General features: G+C 43.6%; 1 protein-coding gene across 1 annotated transcript in view; it reads right to left on the bottom strand.

Annotated features, from left to right (window-relative positions):
* Window positions 1-3,142: 3,142 nt before the first annotated feature.
* Window positions 3,143-20,200, bottom strand: part of klf7a (Kruppel-like factor 7a) — a 33,342-nt gene continuing 16,284 nt past the window's right edge. Inside the window, exons 2-4 of the mRNA XM_046382685.1 lie at window positions 15,873-16,500; window positions 9,846-9,969; window positions 3,143-6,349 (exon numbers count right to left, since the gene is read on the bottom strand). Of these exons, the coding sequence (XP_046238641.1) occupies window positions 6,298-6,349; window positions 9,846-9,969; window positions 15,873-16,500 (804 nt within the window). The 3' untranslated portion in view covers window positions 3,143-6,297. The remainder of the gene's footprint in view (window positions 6,350-9,845; window positions 9,970-15,872; window positions 16,501-20,200) is intronic.

The raw sequence follows: 20,200 nt of genomic DNA, 5'->3' as shown, positions 1-20,200 counted from the left end.
ACAGCAGATAATTCAAGGGCGAGCCGATAAGCCTGCAACACAGCTAACAATGAGTCAGTATACTTGAAAAGTTTGGGGGGGGGGGGGTTACCATTAAATGTTAAATTTCCATTTCAGAAATAGTCAACTTTTAGGACTTGAATTAAAGTTTGCAAACTAATCCGGAATTTAGCTTTCTGATTCCTCACTACACTCATATTTATGTCAAGCACTTAATAATAAAGGACAGTAACAGCCAAAATCTGAACGCTATACATGCATGTTTAGAATAGAATAACAAGATAATATCATGGTATGTTTTAATCCTATTGTCCTACACCAGTTTCATAGATGCTATCATTTGATGCAGATGATTGGAAACAACACCGAGGACACGGTGACTGAACACATGTAACCAAGCATTCAACAGCCTTGTTTATCAACCCGGCTTTTCTATTATTCAGATTATTCTGCATGGGATCCCCAGTGTAATTAGCTGGATAACAAATCCACATCTTTCCACAGTGCTGTCTGCGCATTGATTCACCAGTTGTCAAGTGCTATTAGGACGTGTGTGAAACGTGTGCACGTTCAAGTTTTTATTTTTCCAACCCTAAATGTGTGGTTTAGGGATATGTTAACCAAAATTACTGCCAGAGTTTTATCAGCTTCTTTATGTCTTGATGCTTGTCTTAGATCTTTTGCAGCCACAGTAGTGGCTTGACTCAGAGGATGATCAGATTGCTCTGTTGACCAAGATAGCTCAACAACAAACAGCAGCTGCTCTCAGTGTCCCCAGAGAACCTAACTGCCCTGAAAGTGAAGCCAATGATACTGTTCCTTACTACTGTCATTGTGTTGTCATTAAAATTGTCATTCCCGGTGTGGACGACCCTTTAAGTTTAATTGTACCACACTCAAACATACCTAAAAAAATTTAAAAAACAAAACACTGTCTGTAGATATATAGCAGAACGCCACATAATGTTGCATTTGTAAAAGTGTGTGTTAACCTTTATGAATATGTTTTTATGTGAATGTGCTCCTCTCACTGCTGAAACACATTAAGCATTTAGACCATTTAGCTGTGCTGTGAACTCACATACGGCCTCATTTCCATCATACAGAATGGAAAATGACGATTGAAAAACGCTCATGGGATAGGCGACCTTTATTGAAAAATGACTCCATCGTTTCTAATTCCATAATGTGTCTCCGGGATTGACGCAGTAGGTGTAGTTAGGTAGATAATATGGGGCTGTCTGTAATTACAGATAAAAGAACATTAAGTTCGACAGATACATGCAAGCTTCTTGATGAGGGTGCCCATTTCAATTAGGAAGCATTAAATGAAACAAAAAACCTTATGGGAGTTTCTCACTGCCAGACCCAAGGAGAATTAATACACTGCATAGGACCATTTACCAGGAAGTAATTACTCCCTAATTATCCATTAGTTATTCGATTACCCTTTTATCAGCTAGTCATGGTCAAAAGGCAGGAATAGCGGATAAGTCATCACCTTGGTTGGTAACAGATGTAATTAACATGCCGTAGCTCCCTCAGAGGGAGACAATGAGGGAGTGCATTCAGGCAAAGTGAAGGCATTCTGGCCCATTTCCTGTGTTTGATCAAAAGGAACAATAAATCAGAGGCTTTTTTAAAATTCATCTTGGGCTGCTTTGCTGCAAATAAAAAAAGGAGGGTGTAAATTGATTGTCCTGCCCACTTTATCCCAGATTGAACTTTGCAGACACAGCCAACCTGAACCAGCCAGTCCCAGAAAGTTGACTGGTCAGTGAGAATAAAAGCAAAAGGGTATGTGAATGTGCTCTGGGTGCTCATTGTTAGCAAACTGAATGGCTCTATGATTGAGAGTTGATAAGAAATCAGAAAATATTCTGTGAGAAGATGGATGATTAGGTGCATATTGTTGCTGGAAGAAACTACCATTAACAGACCAGGCAAGAACCATGAATACTCCATGCCAAACTGCTTCTACCATTTATTACACATAATTACATTCTTAAATAAAAACGATTCACCGAACAGTTCCTTGCATAGAGATATTACAATACCAATTTAAAAAAGGAATTATGAAACAAACCGGTAACAAAAATAAATCTTTCTCATTTTTCCATAATAAAGAACATTATCGTACCCATACATCATAATATACAAATGATAAATTTGAAACACTTTGTACAGCGAAAGAAACAGGAGAAAGACAACAGAGGAAAAGGGGTGGGGGTGGGGGGTTGGTTGGGGAAGGGAAGGCAGAATCGGACAGAGGAGAGAAATTGAAAGGGATCATATCTGAGAAAATGGAGGTGGTGGGGTGGGGGTGGGGGGTGGCTGGTGGTGGGGGTTCAGTGGTGAGGGAATGCTGGTAGAAAAAGGGGGTGCGTTTTATTTGAAATTCAGGCCTGGTGGAAACAGAGGTGGTGTCACACATAGTAATATGTGTTCCTCCCCTCTTCTGAGAGCAAGAGCTGCAGTCTGGATGTCTGCCTCTCACAAGGTGGCATGAAAAATGGTGAAAAACACACAAGGAGAACGGAGAACGTGTGTGTATGTGCGCGTGTGAGTACGTTCAGGTGTTTGTGTGTGACTGTGTGGATTCAGGATGTGCTTGTGCATGTGTGTGTGTGTGTGTGTGCAGATTTGCATGTGTGTTTTCTTTTGGTATGGATCTGTGTGTTTGGTGACTGTCTGCATGCGTGTTGTTTGTGTTTGTGCATGTGGAATGTGTGTGAATCCAAGTGTGTGTGTGTATGAATGTGTATGTGTGTGCTAAAAAACAGCTACTTTACAGACTTTGTGATCCGTGTTTCATCACCCGGGGTCGTGTGAAGTGTAGTGTACAAGTGGACAGAAAGCCTCAGATATGCAAGTGATTTTTCCAAAAAATGCAGAGTGCAAATACAAACAGACAAAGAACACACAGGCACAGCAGAATTGACAATCATTCATTAAGATGACACAGAACTGAACCGCATCCTCAGAGACAACATGAAACAACCTTTCCAGAAAACACATTCACATTTGACATCCCGGTTTTCAAACTCCTGGCAAACACGTGACGAGAAAAATTTGTTTAGTCCAAATTTAAAGTGTCCTGTAATTTGAATATTTCCATGTCCATGTAAGGAGCCAATCCTTAAAGTCTCAGCGAACATGAAAAGCAATTCATTCAGCGTTTCAGTCCAAAATTCTCAGCCGTCTGTGATTGGTACATGAACATGAACAAAAACAAAAACAACACTCCCGAGCTGCACAATCCCACACATTCACAACCATTCAGTTAAACAAGAGAGTGCCCCATTGAAATACTGAAACACACGAGTAGAGCTGCCATTGATGATACAAGTTTAACCCACGGCTTGAACTGCTATTTTTCACACCAAGACGTGTGCTAAGCAGGAAAACCACAAACCTGCTAACCCGCCAACCTGCTTTGACATTCCCATCATAATTGATTTTAAGATCTCGTACAAACCAAATCCCAAGCGTTTGCCAGTATTTATAACTTTTATTAATGCAAACAAACCCAAAGAAGAACCGGTAGTCTTGATAGCTGCAGCCTGGATGGCCTATGAGAATGTCTGGTCTCCTTGAAAACAAATCAGCGGTTAAAACTTGCATCAGTTTGTTTCGCTTATGGTCGCTCCCTGCTGCCTTAGCAAGCGAAAGCCTCTCACCTCGATATTCAATATAAAAGGGAGCCTGGCTTGTTTGCACATTTAGACAAAAAGATTTTCAATATTTATGTGAAGCAGGAGGTGATACAACTTCTACTTCCAGAGCCTCAGACAGATCATGTCTAGATATGATTGAGCCTGGGCTGCATTCACACACAAAATTGAAATGTGCCTCTGGTATACAAAGTGAAATCAATTTAGTGCCTCCCTTGCCAAAAAGCAGACGGCTGTGTGCCTCGCTTTGCCTCATAGTATTAAAAGTCCTTAAAAATAAAGACTAAACATCTTGACATTGTTGTTCCCAATCGAGCTCATAAGAATCCTGACAATCTACTTTGTCCAAGCTGCCCGTTGGATTTGTGTGCGCTTGAGCTGAGTCGATGCTCATCCAAAATTCAGATCCATTTGAGGATCACAGATATGAAACTTAAAGAATAACAACCAGGTCTTATGTGTCTTCAGCAGGACAAGAGGCAGATCACCAAGAACTGTCAGTTCCAGTTTTCTAGGAGTGTGTCTGTGTGTCTGGTGTGTGTGGGTTTCACTCCACTGCAGTTTCATGAGCTGATGGGGCAGTTATCATTGCTGACTGAGCAGATCTATTCCTCCCATAACCCATTTCAGCCACCCACTGGAAATCTGCACTCATGACCTCCCGCTGTTCTAGTACGACCAGTAAAATTTCAAAAGCTACCAGCCATGACTAGCTTGTTATTTCAAGTCCACCCATTCGTTTCAGATGTGAAAAAGAGAAGCTACTGTATAAACACAAATGGTGTCTGGTTTGCTCTTACCAACCACACTCATGTGTTTTAGTGGGCCTGGCAACATGTACAGACTTAACAACAGATACATTCACATTGATTTGCTCAGTGAAGAGCCACCCAACTGATTGAATTTGTGTCGTGTGTCTCCCTACGAGTCCTTCTGTGTCCGGCAGGGTGGAAATCTGCATTGAGACATATATGTATGGTCAGGAAGTCAGCAGGAATGTTCTTGGACATGCATAGGGCCTGATTAGGAGAGCAGTTGAATGTTGCTTTTCTCTGAAATTAATTCTGAGAGCTGCTAAATTGGAAGAGATCTGCATGGGTGGTGTGAACAGGACAAAACCCTCCTTGATCCAGTGACTAGTTAGGTGCCAATCACTCTCAGGCCAAAGAGATCATTTCAGGCATCTGCAGTAGACACTTTCGTATTTTTTGGCTGCATCCGTTTCCATTGCGTTCTTCAAAATGGTCATTTCAATTGTCTATTTTGAACAAATAGGAGAATGCTTTCTTAGAAACAATATAGCCTTTATCATACATAGTGATCTTGTTTGTCGGTGTGCTATTGCAGTCAGCTAGCTGCTTCAATTTGTGCATGTGGCTGTCCACACTTCAGAGGGCATGTGAAAGCCAGCGTTTGGTGAGTCCCAATTGTCTGCCAGTTCAAGATGGTGGGGATTTTTTACAAAAAGTTTGCAAAGAGTCAATTGTGCAACAGTTCCTGACAACAACTCGTAAGAGCCAAAATCCAGGAGAGGAAAAACACTCTTAGGGGCCATCTAGCATCTTTTGAGACGCTTGGGTTCAGCTGACATTCTAGGAGATGAACAGTCTTTCCCAGAGTAGATTAGTTAGCCTCATCCAGTGGTAACCCTCAATGGATGATGCTCATAAAGCAAGCCAGTCCTCTGGATGACCTCAATCAGTCTTCACAGCACATCAGTGCAACACACTCCCACCTTCACGTCTTCCAGAAATCCAATCTAACGCTCCGTTCAAACAAGTGCTCCGATGCCATCAGACCAGAGGGATTTATAAATGAATCCAGTTGGCAGATGTGGTCAGAAGAAAAATTGTCAAATTATTATCTGTCCTGTATATGAGATGACACACCCTTTGGTGAATTGTAAAGGCTGTGGCAAGTTTGAGGGAGTGAAAGCCAGCTTTCTTGCTTGCTTACCCTGTTGTTGCTGTTTGGCTGCTGTTGTAAAATAAAGTGTTGTCCTCAGGTCAAGATACAGTATGTCCTAAGAGGAGGAAAATTTGAATATACAAACAGCACTTTTGCTGTTAGCTGAAATTACTGTACAACTGGTCCAGTTTGGTGAGCTCGCTGGTACATGGAGCACTGCTGCATGAACAGGGCTGACATTTTGGAAGCGAGGGACGTTTGCAAAGACTCCAAGAACGACTACAACGCGGAGCTGCCAACTACAGGCACGTGGCCCACCAATCATCATGTGACATCCCCTCTGAGACACATACGACGGGTGGGATGAAGCGTCTGTATCGTCCATGCGACAACACCGGGAGACATTTGTGGGGTGACGACGTATCACTGTGGAATCATGGACCAACTGGTCAAGTACAGATTGACAGACCAATCAGGATCCGTCTGCCTGCCTGTGTTTCTGTCTGTAGTCAGTGTCCCTATGCGGTGCATCCCCCGCCCAGTCCAAAATGGCCAAATCTGGTGCTTTTTTTTTTTTTTTTTTTTTTTGAATCCATCCCTCTGCCTCTAACGTCCATGGTGTTATTTTTCTGCATATGATGATCCCTCTCCTTCCTCCACTCTGCCTCCATTGCCTTCCCCTCTCTTCCACCCCCGCTGACCTCTCTCAGATTCCTCAGATGTGCCTCTTCATGTGTAGCGCCAAGTGATCCGACCGTGAGAAACACCTGCAACCAAAAGAGGGAGAAGCAGAGAACAGCTTGTTACCAGCGCCTGGAAAAGAAGTTTGTTTTGTCGATTGGGCTAAATGTTGCTGTTAGCTAGTGAGTGCTGAGCCACTAATGCACACGCAATTAGTATATGTGTAACTAATTCATAATCAGCATTTTCAGCAGCACTCCTAATGACTTCAGCTGTGCCATGAATAACTAGAGAGCCCACAGATGGATCTGTTGAAACAGTGTGGAGGGGAGGGAGAGAGGAGAGGGGGAAAAAAGCACCACGCAAAACATGTGCTGTAAAGCGATAGCTAAATTAGATGAATCGAAGCCTCTCATCTGAAATCAGGCTTGCAGAATTGCTATTGCATAGCTGCACAGTGCAAAATTAAATTGCTCTGGAAGCACACTGGCCTATTTTTTTCTGCAAGGGTTTTAAAAATGTTTGATTATTGCAACCTGATTGCCACAAAGTGATATAATGTATGCTTTCAGCTGGCACTTTGTTTATTCTATGCATGCTTACATAAAGATGCAGCCATTATAAGAGACTTACTTTTTCATCACCACTACAAGATCAACAGTGTTTCTGTTGCAGACTTGCTAAACTAATACTACAGCTCCACTCCCAAGAGGAGTTCTTTTCAAAAGGCAAGCGTTGCTTTCTATTTGGTAATTGGTAGCTGTGTGCTTGGGCGTGATTAGTGTTTTAAGAAATATTTGAGATGGAAACTTGTTTGACAGTTTTCGAAAGTGGTTCCATTTAACAATGTTTGGGAGCAAAAAAAAAAAAAGAATAAAGAAACAAGACACTGTGAAATTGCTCTCAATTGCTGTATTTTCTGATAGAGGGCCAAGAAATGTGTTGGAACTGAAGGTAGGTTTAATAGGTTTAAGTAAACAAGTGCAGAACATATCACTTTGTCTGGTTCTTAACGCCAAAGTGAAATGTCACCACAAGCTCAAAGGTTCATTTTCTCATGATGTCATGTAATGTGACCTCAACGAACCTTTGCAAAGAACACTTGCAACCAAATCACAGAATCAGTCATAAATTTACACTTTTTTAAGTGGACATTTTCTAATTTTTACAAGTGAATTGGTAATATAAAATAGAATTGAAAATGAGAAAAACACCAAATATGACAAGTTAACTCTGGTAAACTAAAACACATTTACATATGAAGTCCCACTTCAGGAGTCAGACTCTGTTTCACAGTTGCTCAACTGTTGATATTTTTTTGTTGACATCAGTTTCAGATTGGCTCTTTCCACTGAGACAGAGGCAACTGTCTAAGATGTCGAGATGAATCAGTGTTTGGCCAAGAGGGGGAGTTACACTGTGATGGGCCACCAGTCATCTGTCTTACTGTCACACCTGCATGTGTGTGTGCACACGTGTGTCTGTGTGTGTGTGTGTGTGTGTGCACGCTCACAAACACATGTGAGGTGATGAACCGCTCGGGAGATGTGCAGGGGTGTTGTTGTGTGTGTGTGTCACTGTGAGTGCGTGTGTGTGTTTGGTGAGACAGATGGTAAAGTATGAGTCACGACTCGAGGGCACGACACCAGCTGGCACACCGTGGGTCTGTCTCCTCCTCCTCCTCTCCTCCTCCCCCCCTTTCCCCCCATCCTCAATCTTCCACCCCATCTTCTCTGTCTCCCCTGTTTCCCTTCTTCCTTCATCTCAGCAGGGTGTTATGTGTGTGTGTGTCTGTTGGGCTGGAGGGGTTGGGCGCCCTGTGACACATGACGGAGGTGGGCCCGAATTAGGGATGTGCCTCCAGGGGGGGTCTGGTGGTGGCGGGGAGGTGGGAAATCAGGGTGGAGAAGGGAGGGATACTGTATTTACTGTCTGTCCAGCTGAGACCTGATTAAGTTGACACTGCTTGGCCCTTTGCTCCATCACACACACACACACACACACACACACACACACACACACACATGCACATACACACACTCTTTTATACACATTAAGGCAAAGTACCGCAGGTGAACAGGGAATTCTTTTTGTCCTTTCATAATGAAACTATGCATGATTCAAGAGGTTACATATTCAATGTCTCGCTGTATTGTGACCAAATCTCAAACTGTCAAAAAGGCAGTATGCGCTATAATGTTTTCTTGAATGAGATCCTTGTGCCTCTTTAACAAAATTTAAAAATGCATTAATTGGTGTAAAAACCATGAAATGACAAATGTTGCCAAAAACGCCACAGTAAAAGTTAAGTGAGCGACAAACACACAATCAGTATATTTTCTTGAGAATATTTCTACTGTTTCGTGATTTTATTCAGTGAAAGTACTAGCAGAGATGTAAATACAAAATATAGTAACACTTCAAAAGTGTAGATTTTGCAATGTCTTTAAAATGACCTTTACACCCTAATTCTCATCAGGGACCCTTTTCCATAAACACTGGCTCCTGCAGACAATATTGTCCCGAGATCCCAGAGCTGTCAGTGAGGGCGGGATCACAGACAGAGGGATGTAATTAAAACAGGAGTAAAGATTTTTTTGTCTCCGAATCAAACTGATCTTTTTTGTAGCAAATAATGGTCACTGAATGTTTGATGATCTTGTCACTGGAGCAACGATTAAGGAGCCCTGTGAATTAACATTTTGCTGTGGTTCATAATTAAATAGAAGCCAGGGTGACTAATTAAGAAGCTCAGGCAAATTACATCAGATCCACTAGTCAAACTGACAAACCCGTGCACCTCAACACCTCTGTTTAAGATTAGGAAGTCATTTTCTGTTTTATAAGCTATATATCCATGAAGGATATTAACCAGAATTTCAACTGTGATATGAATGATTACATTTTTAAGAATTATTTTCAAACTCATGTTGTGTGCGCTGGTCGGTTTGCTCTGCTCAGGGGCACAATTACGTTTTCCCTCACTGTCCAACACACCAAAAATGGATATCTTTTTATGGGGTAGAAATATTTCATAAAATGGGTTAGAAGCTGAAACTAATTACTCCATTAATGGTGAACAAATGTGAGTATGGTTTATTCCAGTACCCAAAAACTTAACATGAAATTAATATAATACACCAGTGATGTGTGACAGTGCTAATGGCTCCTACGATCATTTCACACCTCCGTCCCAGTGTGAAAGCAGCCTCCAAATCAAGGCCAACCAGCACCATGTGAGGAGATGCACTATTAATATGCTGCACAGGGCCTGATGTGGGTATGGAGCCGAATAAGCACCCTTTGGATTCCCACTGAAAGACTGAGCAGCTTGGGTCTCGCATGTGTTGCCGAGGAGCACACATTAGTAATCCTGCCAGCACACTTTTAAACTGGGTCAGTACCAAACACATTTGGGTGTGTTACCAGCGTCTTGTAGTGCTTCTTTTCTAAACCAAACTATGTACAAAACACAATGTGAAAACACTGCCCGCTGTGCGAGTGGAACTACTTCAAATAACCCTTGGAAAATGGAAGAAAAACATATAAGGGAGAGGAAGGGAAGGATGTGTTTTGACAGACCTGTCACAGTGGTTGCACTTAAAAGGCTTGGCGCCGGTGTGTTTGCGGTAGTGCCTCGTCAGCTCGTCGCTCCGGGCGAATCGCCACTCACAGCCCTCCCACGAGCACTTGTACGGCTTCTCACCTGGGGGATGACAAAAAACACGCATAAGCACCTGTTTCGCCACTCATCCACCAATCACGCACATTCCTGTCTGCATGCTTCTGTGGACATGCAACAACCCTCCGTGGCAAATCCAAATATTTGGTGCCTTCAAGCTGATGTTTGATATATCTGGGGTGCAGATATTCTCACTTCAGGATTATATCCTGTGCATTGTGATTCAGTTGGAGTTTATTCATTTTATTTCACCGATAAAAATCCCTGTGGCTCCCTTCACTTTTTTTAGGGGCTGGAAAAAGAGCAAAGCAATCTTTAACACCGAGATGGAGAAGCTCCCACTGGTCTCCAATCTTGCTGAACACGCAGAAGAGGAGTAGAGAGTAGAGAGAAGTGGAGCGAGAGAAGGAGTGGAGAGGGAGAGGATGAAGGAGGAAGGGAGGGAGGGAGGAGATTAGAAGCAAGGTGGATGAGAGTGAGAAGAGGAGGTGAGATGAGACCAGGAGAGGGAAAAGTGGAGTAGGAGAGAAGTGCTGCAGAAGTGGATTAAGGCAGCGCAGGCTGCAGATATGCCGGCAGGGGAGGAGGGTAGTGATAATTAGGCCAGTCAAACGGCATAATGGCAAGGAACCCACAATCTGCCAGCTGCGTCCAGCTCAGGAAATGTCACCTGCATCCGTCACATCCCATCTGGACGGGTGGCTCGTGGTTGAATACAGTCACACTGACACACTGACCAGCTCTGCATGAGTGGCTTTGGCACAAAAACGGGCTTAATTTGTTGAATGTGATTATCAAAAGGGACACAATCAATGGATCAGCTGCTTTGTGAAGACAAGCAAGATTGAGAAGAGCCTTAAGAGAGAGGCAGTTTAATGCCATTATCTGTACCAGCTGTTGTCGAAATTCACAGATTGTGTGCAGATTTGGTTAGGGGGCAGAACCTTAACAAAAAAAAAAAAATCAATAATGCATACAGTAAGTTTGTTTTCAACTTAAACCTACATTTCTTTTATTTCAGAGGTAAATGCCACTGACAAAAACTACAGTTTTGTGGCAAAGTTGGTGCAAAATCCAAAGCTGAATGGCACAAGGCAATTGAGACAACAATAATCTCTCCACACATGACCTGCTATAAAGCACTTCTATCAGAAATACTCAGCGAGCAGCCATGTTCCAGAGCGATCCATTAGCAGGAGTCATGTATGCTTTGAGGTGAGAAACAGAGGTGCATTAGGTTACAGTCGTAATGAGGTAATAAATGAGCAAGTGAGAGAAGAATGACCTCCGACATGACAAAAACACTTAATTTTGACATTTTCTCCTCTAACTGCATTATTTTACCATCACATTGATTGACATAAAAAACTCTACAGAATGTATGACATTATTTTCTTCATGATAAAATAATATTTATGGCAGGTGACACTTCTTTTGGTTTAGAGATCCAAAAAGTAGCCCCGTCTCCTCCTATCAATCCATGCATGTTCCCATTGTGGAATCGTATCCCTTCATGCTGCCTCACTTCCCAGAAACACCAGAGCAGCAGGTCTGGGCCATCCCACTCTGGCCAATGAAATTCCCGGGAGGCAGGGATGCCTGAATGTGTTGCCTAGTAACGGGAGAGAGGGTGGGGGGTGTATGTGTGTGTGTGTGTGGAGGGGTGGGGGTGGGGGGTGCACTGAAACATGAGGAGGCAGTAGTCAGTGCAGCTGGCTGGATCTGGCAACGGCACGCCGCCATGCCACCGGCCAATTACCGAGCACGCTGGCAGAGCACGGAGGCAGTTGCCTAGCGACGGTAACCGTAGAGCTGTACAGGGCAAGAAGGGGGAGGGAGGGCCAGGATAGTAGTGGTGGTAGTAGTGCAAGAGGAGGAGGAGATGGGGGGCACTAACAGACCAGAGCCTGCAGCAGTACATAACCACTCAGCTGCCGACTCCTCCAACTATATGCTGCCCCCGTTGCCTAGCAACAGCACCCCCCCCCCAACACACACACAAACAGGCAAGCAGAGCAGGTGCAGACTTCTGAAACGCACATTCACACACAAACTGGACAACAAGGTTACTTTTTAAAAGCAATGTTACGCACAGACTGACAGTTTAAAATGGCAATCAGTAACCTAATCCACTGGATTAGCCTGAACTCAGCAGCATAATCTGATTATGCTCTGTTACTTTTGGATTACTTTGCCTGTTAAACATACAATGTAGATTATGAGGCTAAGTGGATTATTTCCTCTGATTTAAAGAATCAGGACCGTGGACAGCACCGCTGTTGAAAACTATTATTTACTCTGTATTATTTAATAAGATCTTGATCATCTGACACCAGTCACTCATTTTTAGGCAAAAATGATTTGCGATCAAAATGCATTTTACCTTTGAAAATCAAATAAGCAGTCACATATTTCTCATCTGTAATCTGATCTGCAATCTGCAATCCCATTATGTGCAATCTATGACTTCCGAATGCTCTTACACACACTCATGCATGCATACACACACACACACACACACACACACACACACTCACTCCAGCCTCTCAGGTGCCAGTGTTGAAGTTAATTGCATTCCCTCCATTAGCTGGAGCTGAAGCAGGGCATCCGGGTCTCAGAGGTCATTAGAGAGGCTTTTGGAGAACACTTTACAGGCTCCTGCCCACAACAAGCAACTGCAGGCTTGAAGATGAGTGAAAAGGAGAGGAAGGGATGGAGAAGTATGTCAGAGGTGTGAGAATGATGGAAAACTGGGGCCAAAAGAAGAACATCTTCACATCGGAAGGGCAATTTTCAAATTGCAAGAGGCGTGACTTTAAATACTCGTGATTATTTATCATAACTTTCATAGTTAAGCAGGCCTTAAAGTTTAAGGTTTTCAAAGTGAACAACAGCTGTTAATAGCCACATAATGTCAATCTGTGGGGTGGTAAAAAAAAAAATACATCTTTAGTAAAGACCACAAACACAGGCCTGAACCTTAATCTATAGAAAGCAAGCACAATGTTTGTTACAAAAATTGCAATTAAGATAAATCCTAAAATATTTGGTCTGAGCCCAGAAACAGAGTGGCAAAACAGTGACAAAGAAGCTTCTATAGAGACAGACATGTTCTGAAAAGACTGATATGGAGCGAAATGAGGGGAGAGGGAGAGAGAGAAAGTAGAAATGAGAGAAAGGAGGATGAGGAAGAAAAGAGAGAAGGCAGAATAACCCAGCAGTCCTCGTGTTGTACCCGTTCCCTCACCCTTCCCAAAATCTAATTGTACCATTCCTTATCTGCCATAAGCCTATTCACAAAAAGCTCTACAGGGCACTGTCATTTCAACTCAGCCCGTCTAATTCCAGATTAAATCGTAGCCTTTTCTCCGTCAGTAATTTATGGAAATAACAACTAAGAAAAAGAGGATTTGAGTAATGACATCTTTAAACTTGTCAGGATAATGGCTCAGTGAATGGGGGGAGCCCGTGGCACTGCTGTCTTTTTCTGAAGAGGGTCGCTCTACTGTACCTCCCCCATTCCTGTCTCCATCTACTCTTTGTTTCACTCCATGTCACTCTCTCCTCTTCTCCAGCCTTTTTCTTTAGCTTTTGTGTTTTCTTTTGTCATCTTATGTCGACATTTATCCCCTTTCATCATTCTACCTTCCTGGTTTGAATGGCATGATAGATGTTGTTTGGGTAGATGCTTTTATCTAAAGCACCTTTAGTGACAAGGATAAAGATGGGTTCCTCCAGAAACTGAGCCCTTTATGGTGCTTTATATTAAACTGTATGTCATTAAATCATTCTAATACCAATTGTTAAACAATTTATTGCACAGAGAAAGAAAAGATGCCACCGCAGTTGGATCGTCTTTTCATATGTTGCTTGTATGGATATTGAGACTGGGTAGAATCAGTGGTTCTGGTCTCCCAGGGCCAGCCCAGCTGGCATGGAGTTTAAGCACAGAGGCTGTGGACGTGCCACACTGGGGAAAATCAATGATCGCATGTCTGTGCACTTTGTTCCTGTCAGGCTGATGCCTAAACCTGTGGTGTGCACCACTGTGGGTGTGATCACACACTCAGCATCATCTATTTATTCCTGACAGACAGCAGTTGACAAGTTGATTTTATTTATATTCACACCCCTGAAAATACAAATGAGCCAGAGAGGGCAAACAAGTCAGGTGTAGCTTCTGAACTAGACAGCTTTGGTGATCTGTCAACCATTAAGTTCAGGGATTTGGATGGTGGGTATCAAGAAAATCTCATTTGAGTCCCTGTAACTTGATTTAGCATGATGGACGCTTTTAGCTGTAAGTCTATGGGTCACAACACATAAAGAAACAGCTATATATTAGAGTGAGTTCAGACCGCGGTCTACCATAGACTTAAATTTGTTATTCTAAGCCTTCCAAGCATGAGCAATACCTATCAGACATCATATTCATCTCATTATACCCCTCAGTGCCTCTCTTAGTGGGCTCCTTTCACCAGAATTCAAAACACACAGTTCATACCTTCCCGACCAAAATTAAGAGGACACACTCCTAAAGTGTTTGATGTGAATGAGACCCGAAGGTAAAAGGATGCTGAATCCTAATCCTGTTAATTAATAACAGCAAACACAGATGCCAAACAGTTTCTGTTTTTTCTTTCTCTTCATTATTGGAATAAGCATACAGATGGTATTCCTCGTGACCTGCCTCTGAAGCTTATAATACTTATTTTCCTTGCCTTAAAATGATCCTATTACCACTCTGGCAAAATCCAGCAGTCTCTAACCTCAGACTGAGAACCACTGACCTAGACTTATAGAACTCATAGAGGACGGGAGGGCCTGAAATAAACCGCGGAAATGGCAGCCTATCCAGGTCAATCCATCCATCACTGTGCAGTTACTCAGACGGAGGACAGCTCTCCGACAGGGGTCTGAGTGGTTTGGGATTGAGATGGAAGAGCAGGAGAGTTATAGCTCCTGAACCCTCCCCCCCTTCCTTCTTAAGAAGAACCTTGACAAGGAGGACTCGTCCTGGTTTGGCTCAGAGGCTTTAGGCAAAAAAGAATCGCAATTTTACTTTACATGGATATACAGCATTTCTTCGTGATACTAAGGGGAACCAGGCTTTAAGTCAGTAAGTTCAGTGATTACAGGTCTATTTTTTCTATCATTTTCTATGCATTTTGCAGGTGGGAGTCAAAAAGCTGGTTGGCTGCAAGGATCCTGTGTTGTGCTCACATGGACCATAGGTGAAAATGCTGACACCAGTCTACACTGAAAACAACCCACAAGTCTGATTCAAATTTTTCAGTTTCTGTGGTCAGTGCAGACTTTCTGGCTGTGTATGTCTTCTTCAGTGTGTCATTTAGCTCCAGGACTTCAGGAGAGTCTTTTTAACCTGTCACCAACAATCAGCGTCACTCAACTAAATCACCAGCAGGTGTGTCAAGCTGCTTCCCTGGTAGGAGGACACCCCTCCTACCAGGGAAGCTGAAAGTCTCAGAGGGTCACTTCTTGACATTATAAATGAAAAGTGCACCCACTAATATGCTCATACTCACAAACAGTACACAGATTATGCAGCCTTGTGTCTATATACAACTCCAGTTCATACATAAGCACTGACATTTACACAAATTAATGTATGTTAACATGAGATGTGTGGGAACTCAAAAACAATTACACTGAGCCAATCCTGAAGCTAAATGACTATTGCATATTGCAGAAAATCCTGTGGTTTTAACTCCCTTGTGTGGTGCATGTGCATGCAAACTAAAAAAAAAAAAAAAAAAAAAAAAACAGAATTAAAAGAGAATTATAAGTGATTCAGTGAACAAACTCATATTGTTCTTGAGTAGAATTGGGGGGAAAAAACGTATATACTGTTTCCGCAACATCTGAAAAAATCTATAAGCTCCTTTAGGCTTATGACCAATTCTCACCTGTATGTGTCCTCTGATGGGCCTTTAGGTGGGAGCTCTTGGTGTATACCTTCCTGCAACCATTGAATTGACAGCGGTGGATCCTCTTCTTGTTCTCTGGTAGCTCCCCGACCCCGATCACACATGCAGCCCCCTCCTCTTCGTCCTTCACCCGGACAGGGAGTGCATGCGCTGCCACAAGCCGTGCTGCGCTAAGCCCCACCTTCCTAGCTACCAGCTTCAGGGTAAGGGTCCCATCAGCCGAAGCTGTCAGTGTCTGGTTGGGTTTGACAAGGTGCCGGCCCAGTTCTGGTGATGATGGGGGCGTCAAGGATGTGACAGCACTCAGTTGGGCCTGGTGGTCCCCTTCCATCCCTTTTACATTTTCCAGGCCTTGGCCCTTGGGTTTGAGGTCTCTTTTCATTGCTCCCGTGGAGGGAAAATTCTTTCGCGTTGGAGAGAGGATCACTGGAGGAGGGCTTGGGGGCTCAGGGAGGCTAGGCAGGCTAGGGAGAAGGGTGTCTGTCAGCTCTTCCTCACCATCCTCCTTCAGGTAGGCCGGAGTTAGGAGGCCATCCAGGTCTTGGTCAAAGAGCTCCGACAGACGTTTGGGCTCCGTCTGCAGATAACGCTCCAGTTCTAGACAGGTCTACGAGAGAGAAAGTGGAAAAAAAGACTCAATTTAGACTCACTTCATGTAGGTTTGGGCATCTGCGCTGAAAATGCCCATCCTCACTCTCAAATCCCACTTGACAATTTCAACAGCCATCAGATCATTCGATATGCCTTTACACACTGTGGGGAGAAAATCTGCATGGTGCCATCCATTCACCCAGGCAGACAACTTAGCAGGTCTGCCAGCTGTCACATGCGCACATGCACAGATAGCCACCAAGACACCCAGAATTACCTGGCAGCTCCGGCAAGACGGCTGATTACACACTGATTGATGGCAACTGCTGTAGCGCGGAACGAAAGCGAGGCGAGTGGATCGCGGGAGGAGAAGTCCTGAACTGTACAGAACTCCGATCAAACAACATTTTATAGAGCTTTGACAAGCCATGTGTGCACCGGCTTCCTCTGAGCCAAGATAGGAAGATTTATTCAGCTGTAGTTATGGTCTGCTTCATCCCTATTACTCCAAACACCTCTCCCTACGGAGGGCAAATAAAAGGCTGCATCTCCGATTTGTGTGAACTGGCTTCCTGAGAAGTCTATTACTTTACAACAAGCTGGCAAGATTCGAAGAGGAGAGCTGGGGAGGGAAAGAGACGCTCCATGTCCAAGGATGAAGCTATTATGTTTGAATGGACGGCGCCAGTTTGATCCCAGGGATCGTTGTGTTTCGCTTGTAGCCACTAACCCGTTTTGACAGCTGAGATGGAGGCTAGCAGCTCCACTGGGCGCGCGTTACTCGCCACTTCATTTGTGTGTAAATAGGCACTGACAGACAGAGTAGCTAGTTCCATTATCAGGAATAAGGTTGTACAGACTGAACACATCAGAGACATTTACAATCTTACAACCCCCACCCCTTTCCTTGTTTGCACCTTCTAAAAATAAAACCACACTTTTTTTCCTTTTTTGGAGGGTGGTGTCTGTTGCTAAGGGAGTGGTGTGATTTCTCCGTTGTCTTCTTCCAGGAACAGAAAAGCAGTTGTTTTTTTTTTGACTGACTACAGTATTTGCATACTGACATCAGATTAAAAAGCTGCTCGAGACCATAGCTACAGTGAGAAGTGAAGATAATGGACTGCACTTCCTCCCTCCACTGCACGCCTACATGTTTTTATTTTTTTCTGTGATGGCTTTGAAAAATAACTTCTTTCATGCACTGTGTGAGAGGTCTCTCCTGTTTCCTTGATCGCTGCGGCCAGTGAATCGTGAATTAAATGAAAAGGGTTTTTTTTCCCTTTATTCTTTCCTTCAGAGCACAATTAAATATTGAAGGCGTCGAGACATGATGAAGGGAATAGCATGTGCTGGCCCGTATTGGAAAGAAAACCCTACCTGCTCTCTTCAGAACACGATCAGCACTATCTTTTAATCCCCCCCAACATCAGTCTCTTTCTCACTCATTTTCACCATTACCCTTCTCCTTCTGCCTCACCCCCTATCAATTCCCCAAAATCACCATTTTCTCTCTCCTTTTTTTCTCTTTTTGTTCCCATTGTCGTCTCCCGCTCTCCCAAGGTGAGGACTAATTATCCTCTAAAACCAGCCAGTTAAAGGGGACTTTATTCAGCAAAATGCTTAGGACTGCAAACCAAGGTGAGTGTGTGTGTGTGTGTGTGTGTGTGTGTGTGTGTGTGGTAGAGATAGTTCAAGGGAGCGGAAAAGAGGATAGAAATGGATAAGTGTGAGGGGGGCTGAGTAGAAGGTGAAGAGGCAGGAGGAGGAGGAGGAAGAGGAGGAGGAGAGTGATGGAGGGACAAGGTGAAGGAGGCAAGAGAGGAGAGAGGCGACGGAGAAAGAGCGAAAGAAGGTGTTGACTTCATTTTCTCTGTGGGGGGTGAATCCGTTTTGGAAGTGTGACATTTGGCATAACAGGATCCTGTCAGCGGGCAAGTGACAGTCCCCGTCCACAAACACACATGCACTCACATGCACAGAGGAAAGGGTTCACGCACGCTAAATGTTGGGTTACGTCACACGGTGATGTGCTGGGATGTCGGTGGACATATGTGCCTACTGTACTTATGTGTGCGTGTGTGTGCATACAGAATGTGGGGTGTTTGACAAGGTAAGACAGATGAAAGAGACTGCAGGTGAGGAGGTGGCAGGTACGGCAGGCTCATCGAGCCGCTTTTCCTTTTCTGTCCATCTTTCTTCTCTCCCATCACTCTGTCGAGCCCCCACCCCACCACCCTCTCTTCCACCACCCTCCTCCCCCAGGTGGTGACATTAACATTGTAAGAGAGAAGGTCATGCAGTTGATCAGTGAGTCCTGTGTGTGCAGTGTGGGTGTATGTACTGTATGTGGCTGCATGTAATTATGCCAGTTTGCCTGTGTGTGCACATAATTTTGCAAGTGCACATGTGAGCGGCATAATTATGCTGCTCTGTGTGTAATTATGCAGCTCTTGTGCGTGTGTTTATGTGAACACCTACGCACATGCATAAATGCATCTATTTGCTAATCTCAGGCTGAAAGTGAATGTGCAACTTGTGTGTGTGTGTGTAAGTATGTGTGTGCGCGTTGGCAATGAAATGAGAGCCAAAAGCACTGCACAATAGCCAAGATAAAGGACAGCTCATGGCCTGCTTCAGTTCTATTTGGACAAACGCCGATCTGGAGAGCCGGCATCCACTGGCTCTGCATAAAGCCAAGGTCCAATTCCTGAAAGGCTTTCAGCATGATTCCTTCATGCCAGCCAGGATAAGCTGAGTCAATCCAATGGCTGTTCCAGCAGCCCCACCTCCACCTCCAAACTGGAGGAAATTGCTTTGGTGGTGGAGAGTGGTGGGTGACCTGCACTCCTTCTCTCTGAGTGTTCAAGCATCTCCTTGAAACAAGACAGTCATCAGTCATCGCCAGCTTCAGGAGTGCTCTTCTGAAGCACTTTGCTTTTCTGTGTCCACCACCACCAAGTTTCTTAGGACAAATGAGGAACAGAGCACAGAGCAGGGGCAAACTAATCAAGAATCAGTGAGTCTTTTGTCACCCTGTCAGTTTGACTCGTCATAGTGAGAAAAGCACAGGTGTTGCTGCTGTCATTAACAATGATTCTGTTCTATTCAAGTGTCCCAGTAAGCCATGACAATGAGCCCACATGCACAATACCAGGACCCTGAAACATAAGCAGCCACAAGATCACCATAAGCAGTTAAATGTGCTGAATCATTTAGCGTTCTTGCTTCAAAATGTATTGTCGCCATATGGCTGCAATTAAAGAGCTGACTGAAGGGTGAAAAAAATCTTGATGACAGAAATGGAAAGGAAAGGAACCAAAGTGGCATTTCCTCACATTTGAGAAGCCAGATGAAATAAATGTTGACATATTTTCTTATTATACGTGAAATGATTACTCAATTATCAAAATATCTGACTATACTCTTACTTGCATTGATATTTCCTCATTTCCAAGAAAGGCTGAGGAGATGAGCACAGCAACACTTAATTCCTTTAATTGCCTCAACGATTTTCAGCTGTGACTTCAGTCACAGCCAGCCTTCAAGACTGTTAAATACTATTAGCTTGTGTAGTTTTTTGGTTGACACTAAACACTGCACAATGGAAATGGTCGCTCTACACCAAGGGAAGGAATTTGTCAGTCAGAACAGAAAAAAATGACAAACAAGTGTGGTTCAGGTGGAAATTTAGATTGGTTCCATTTATCATTAAAATG

The sequence above is a fragment of the Scatophagus argus genome, chromosome 24, assembly GCF_020382885.2.
Source record: "Scatophagus argus isolate fScaArg1 chromosome 24, fScaArg1.pri, whole genome shotgun sequence".
Taxonomy (NCBI): Eukaryota; Metazoa; Chordata; class Actinopteri; family Scatophagidae; genus Scatophagus; species Scatophagus argus.
Note: the sequence above shows the minus strand (reverse complement) of the source record. Positions and strands in the feature narration are given on the sequence as shown.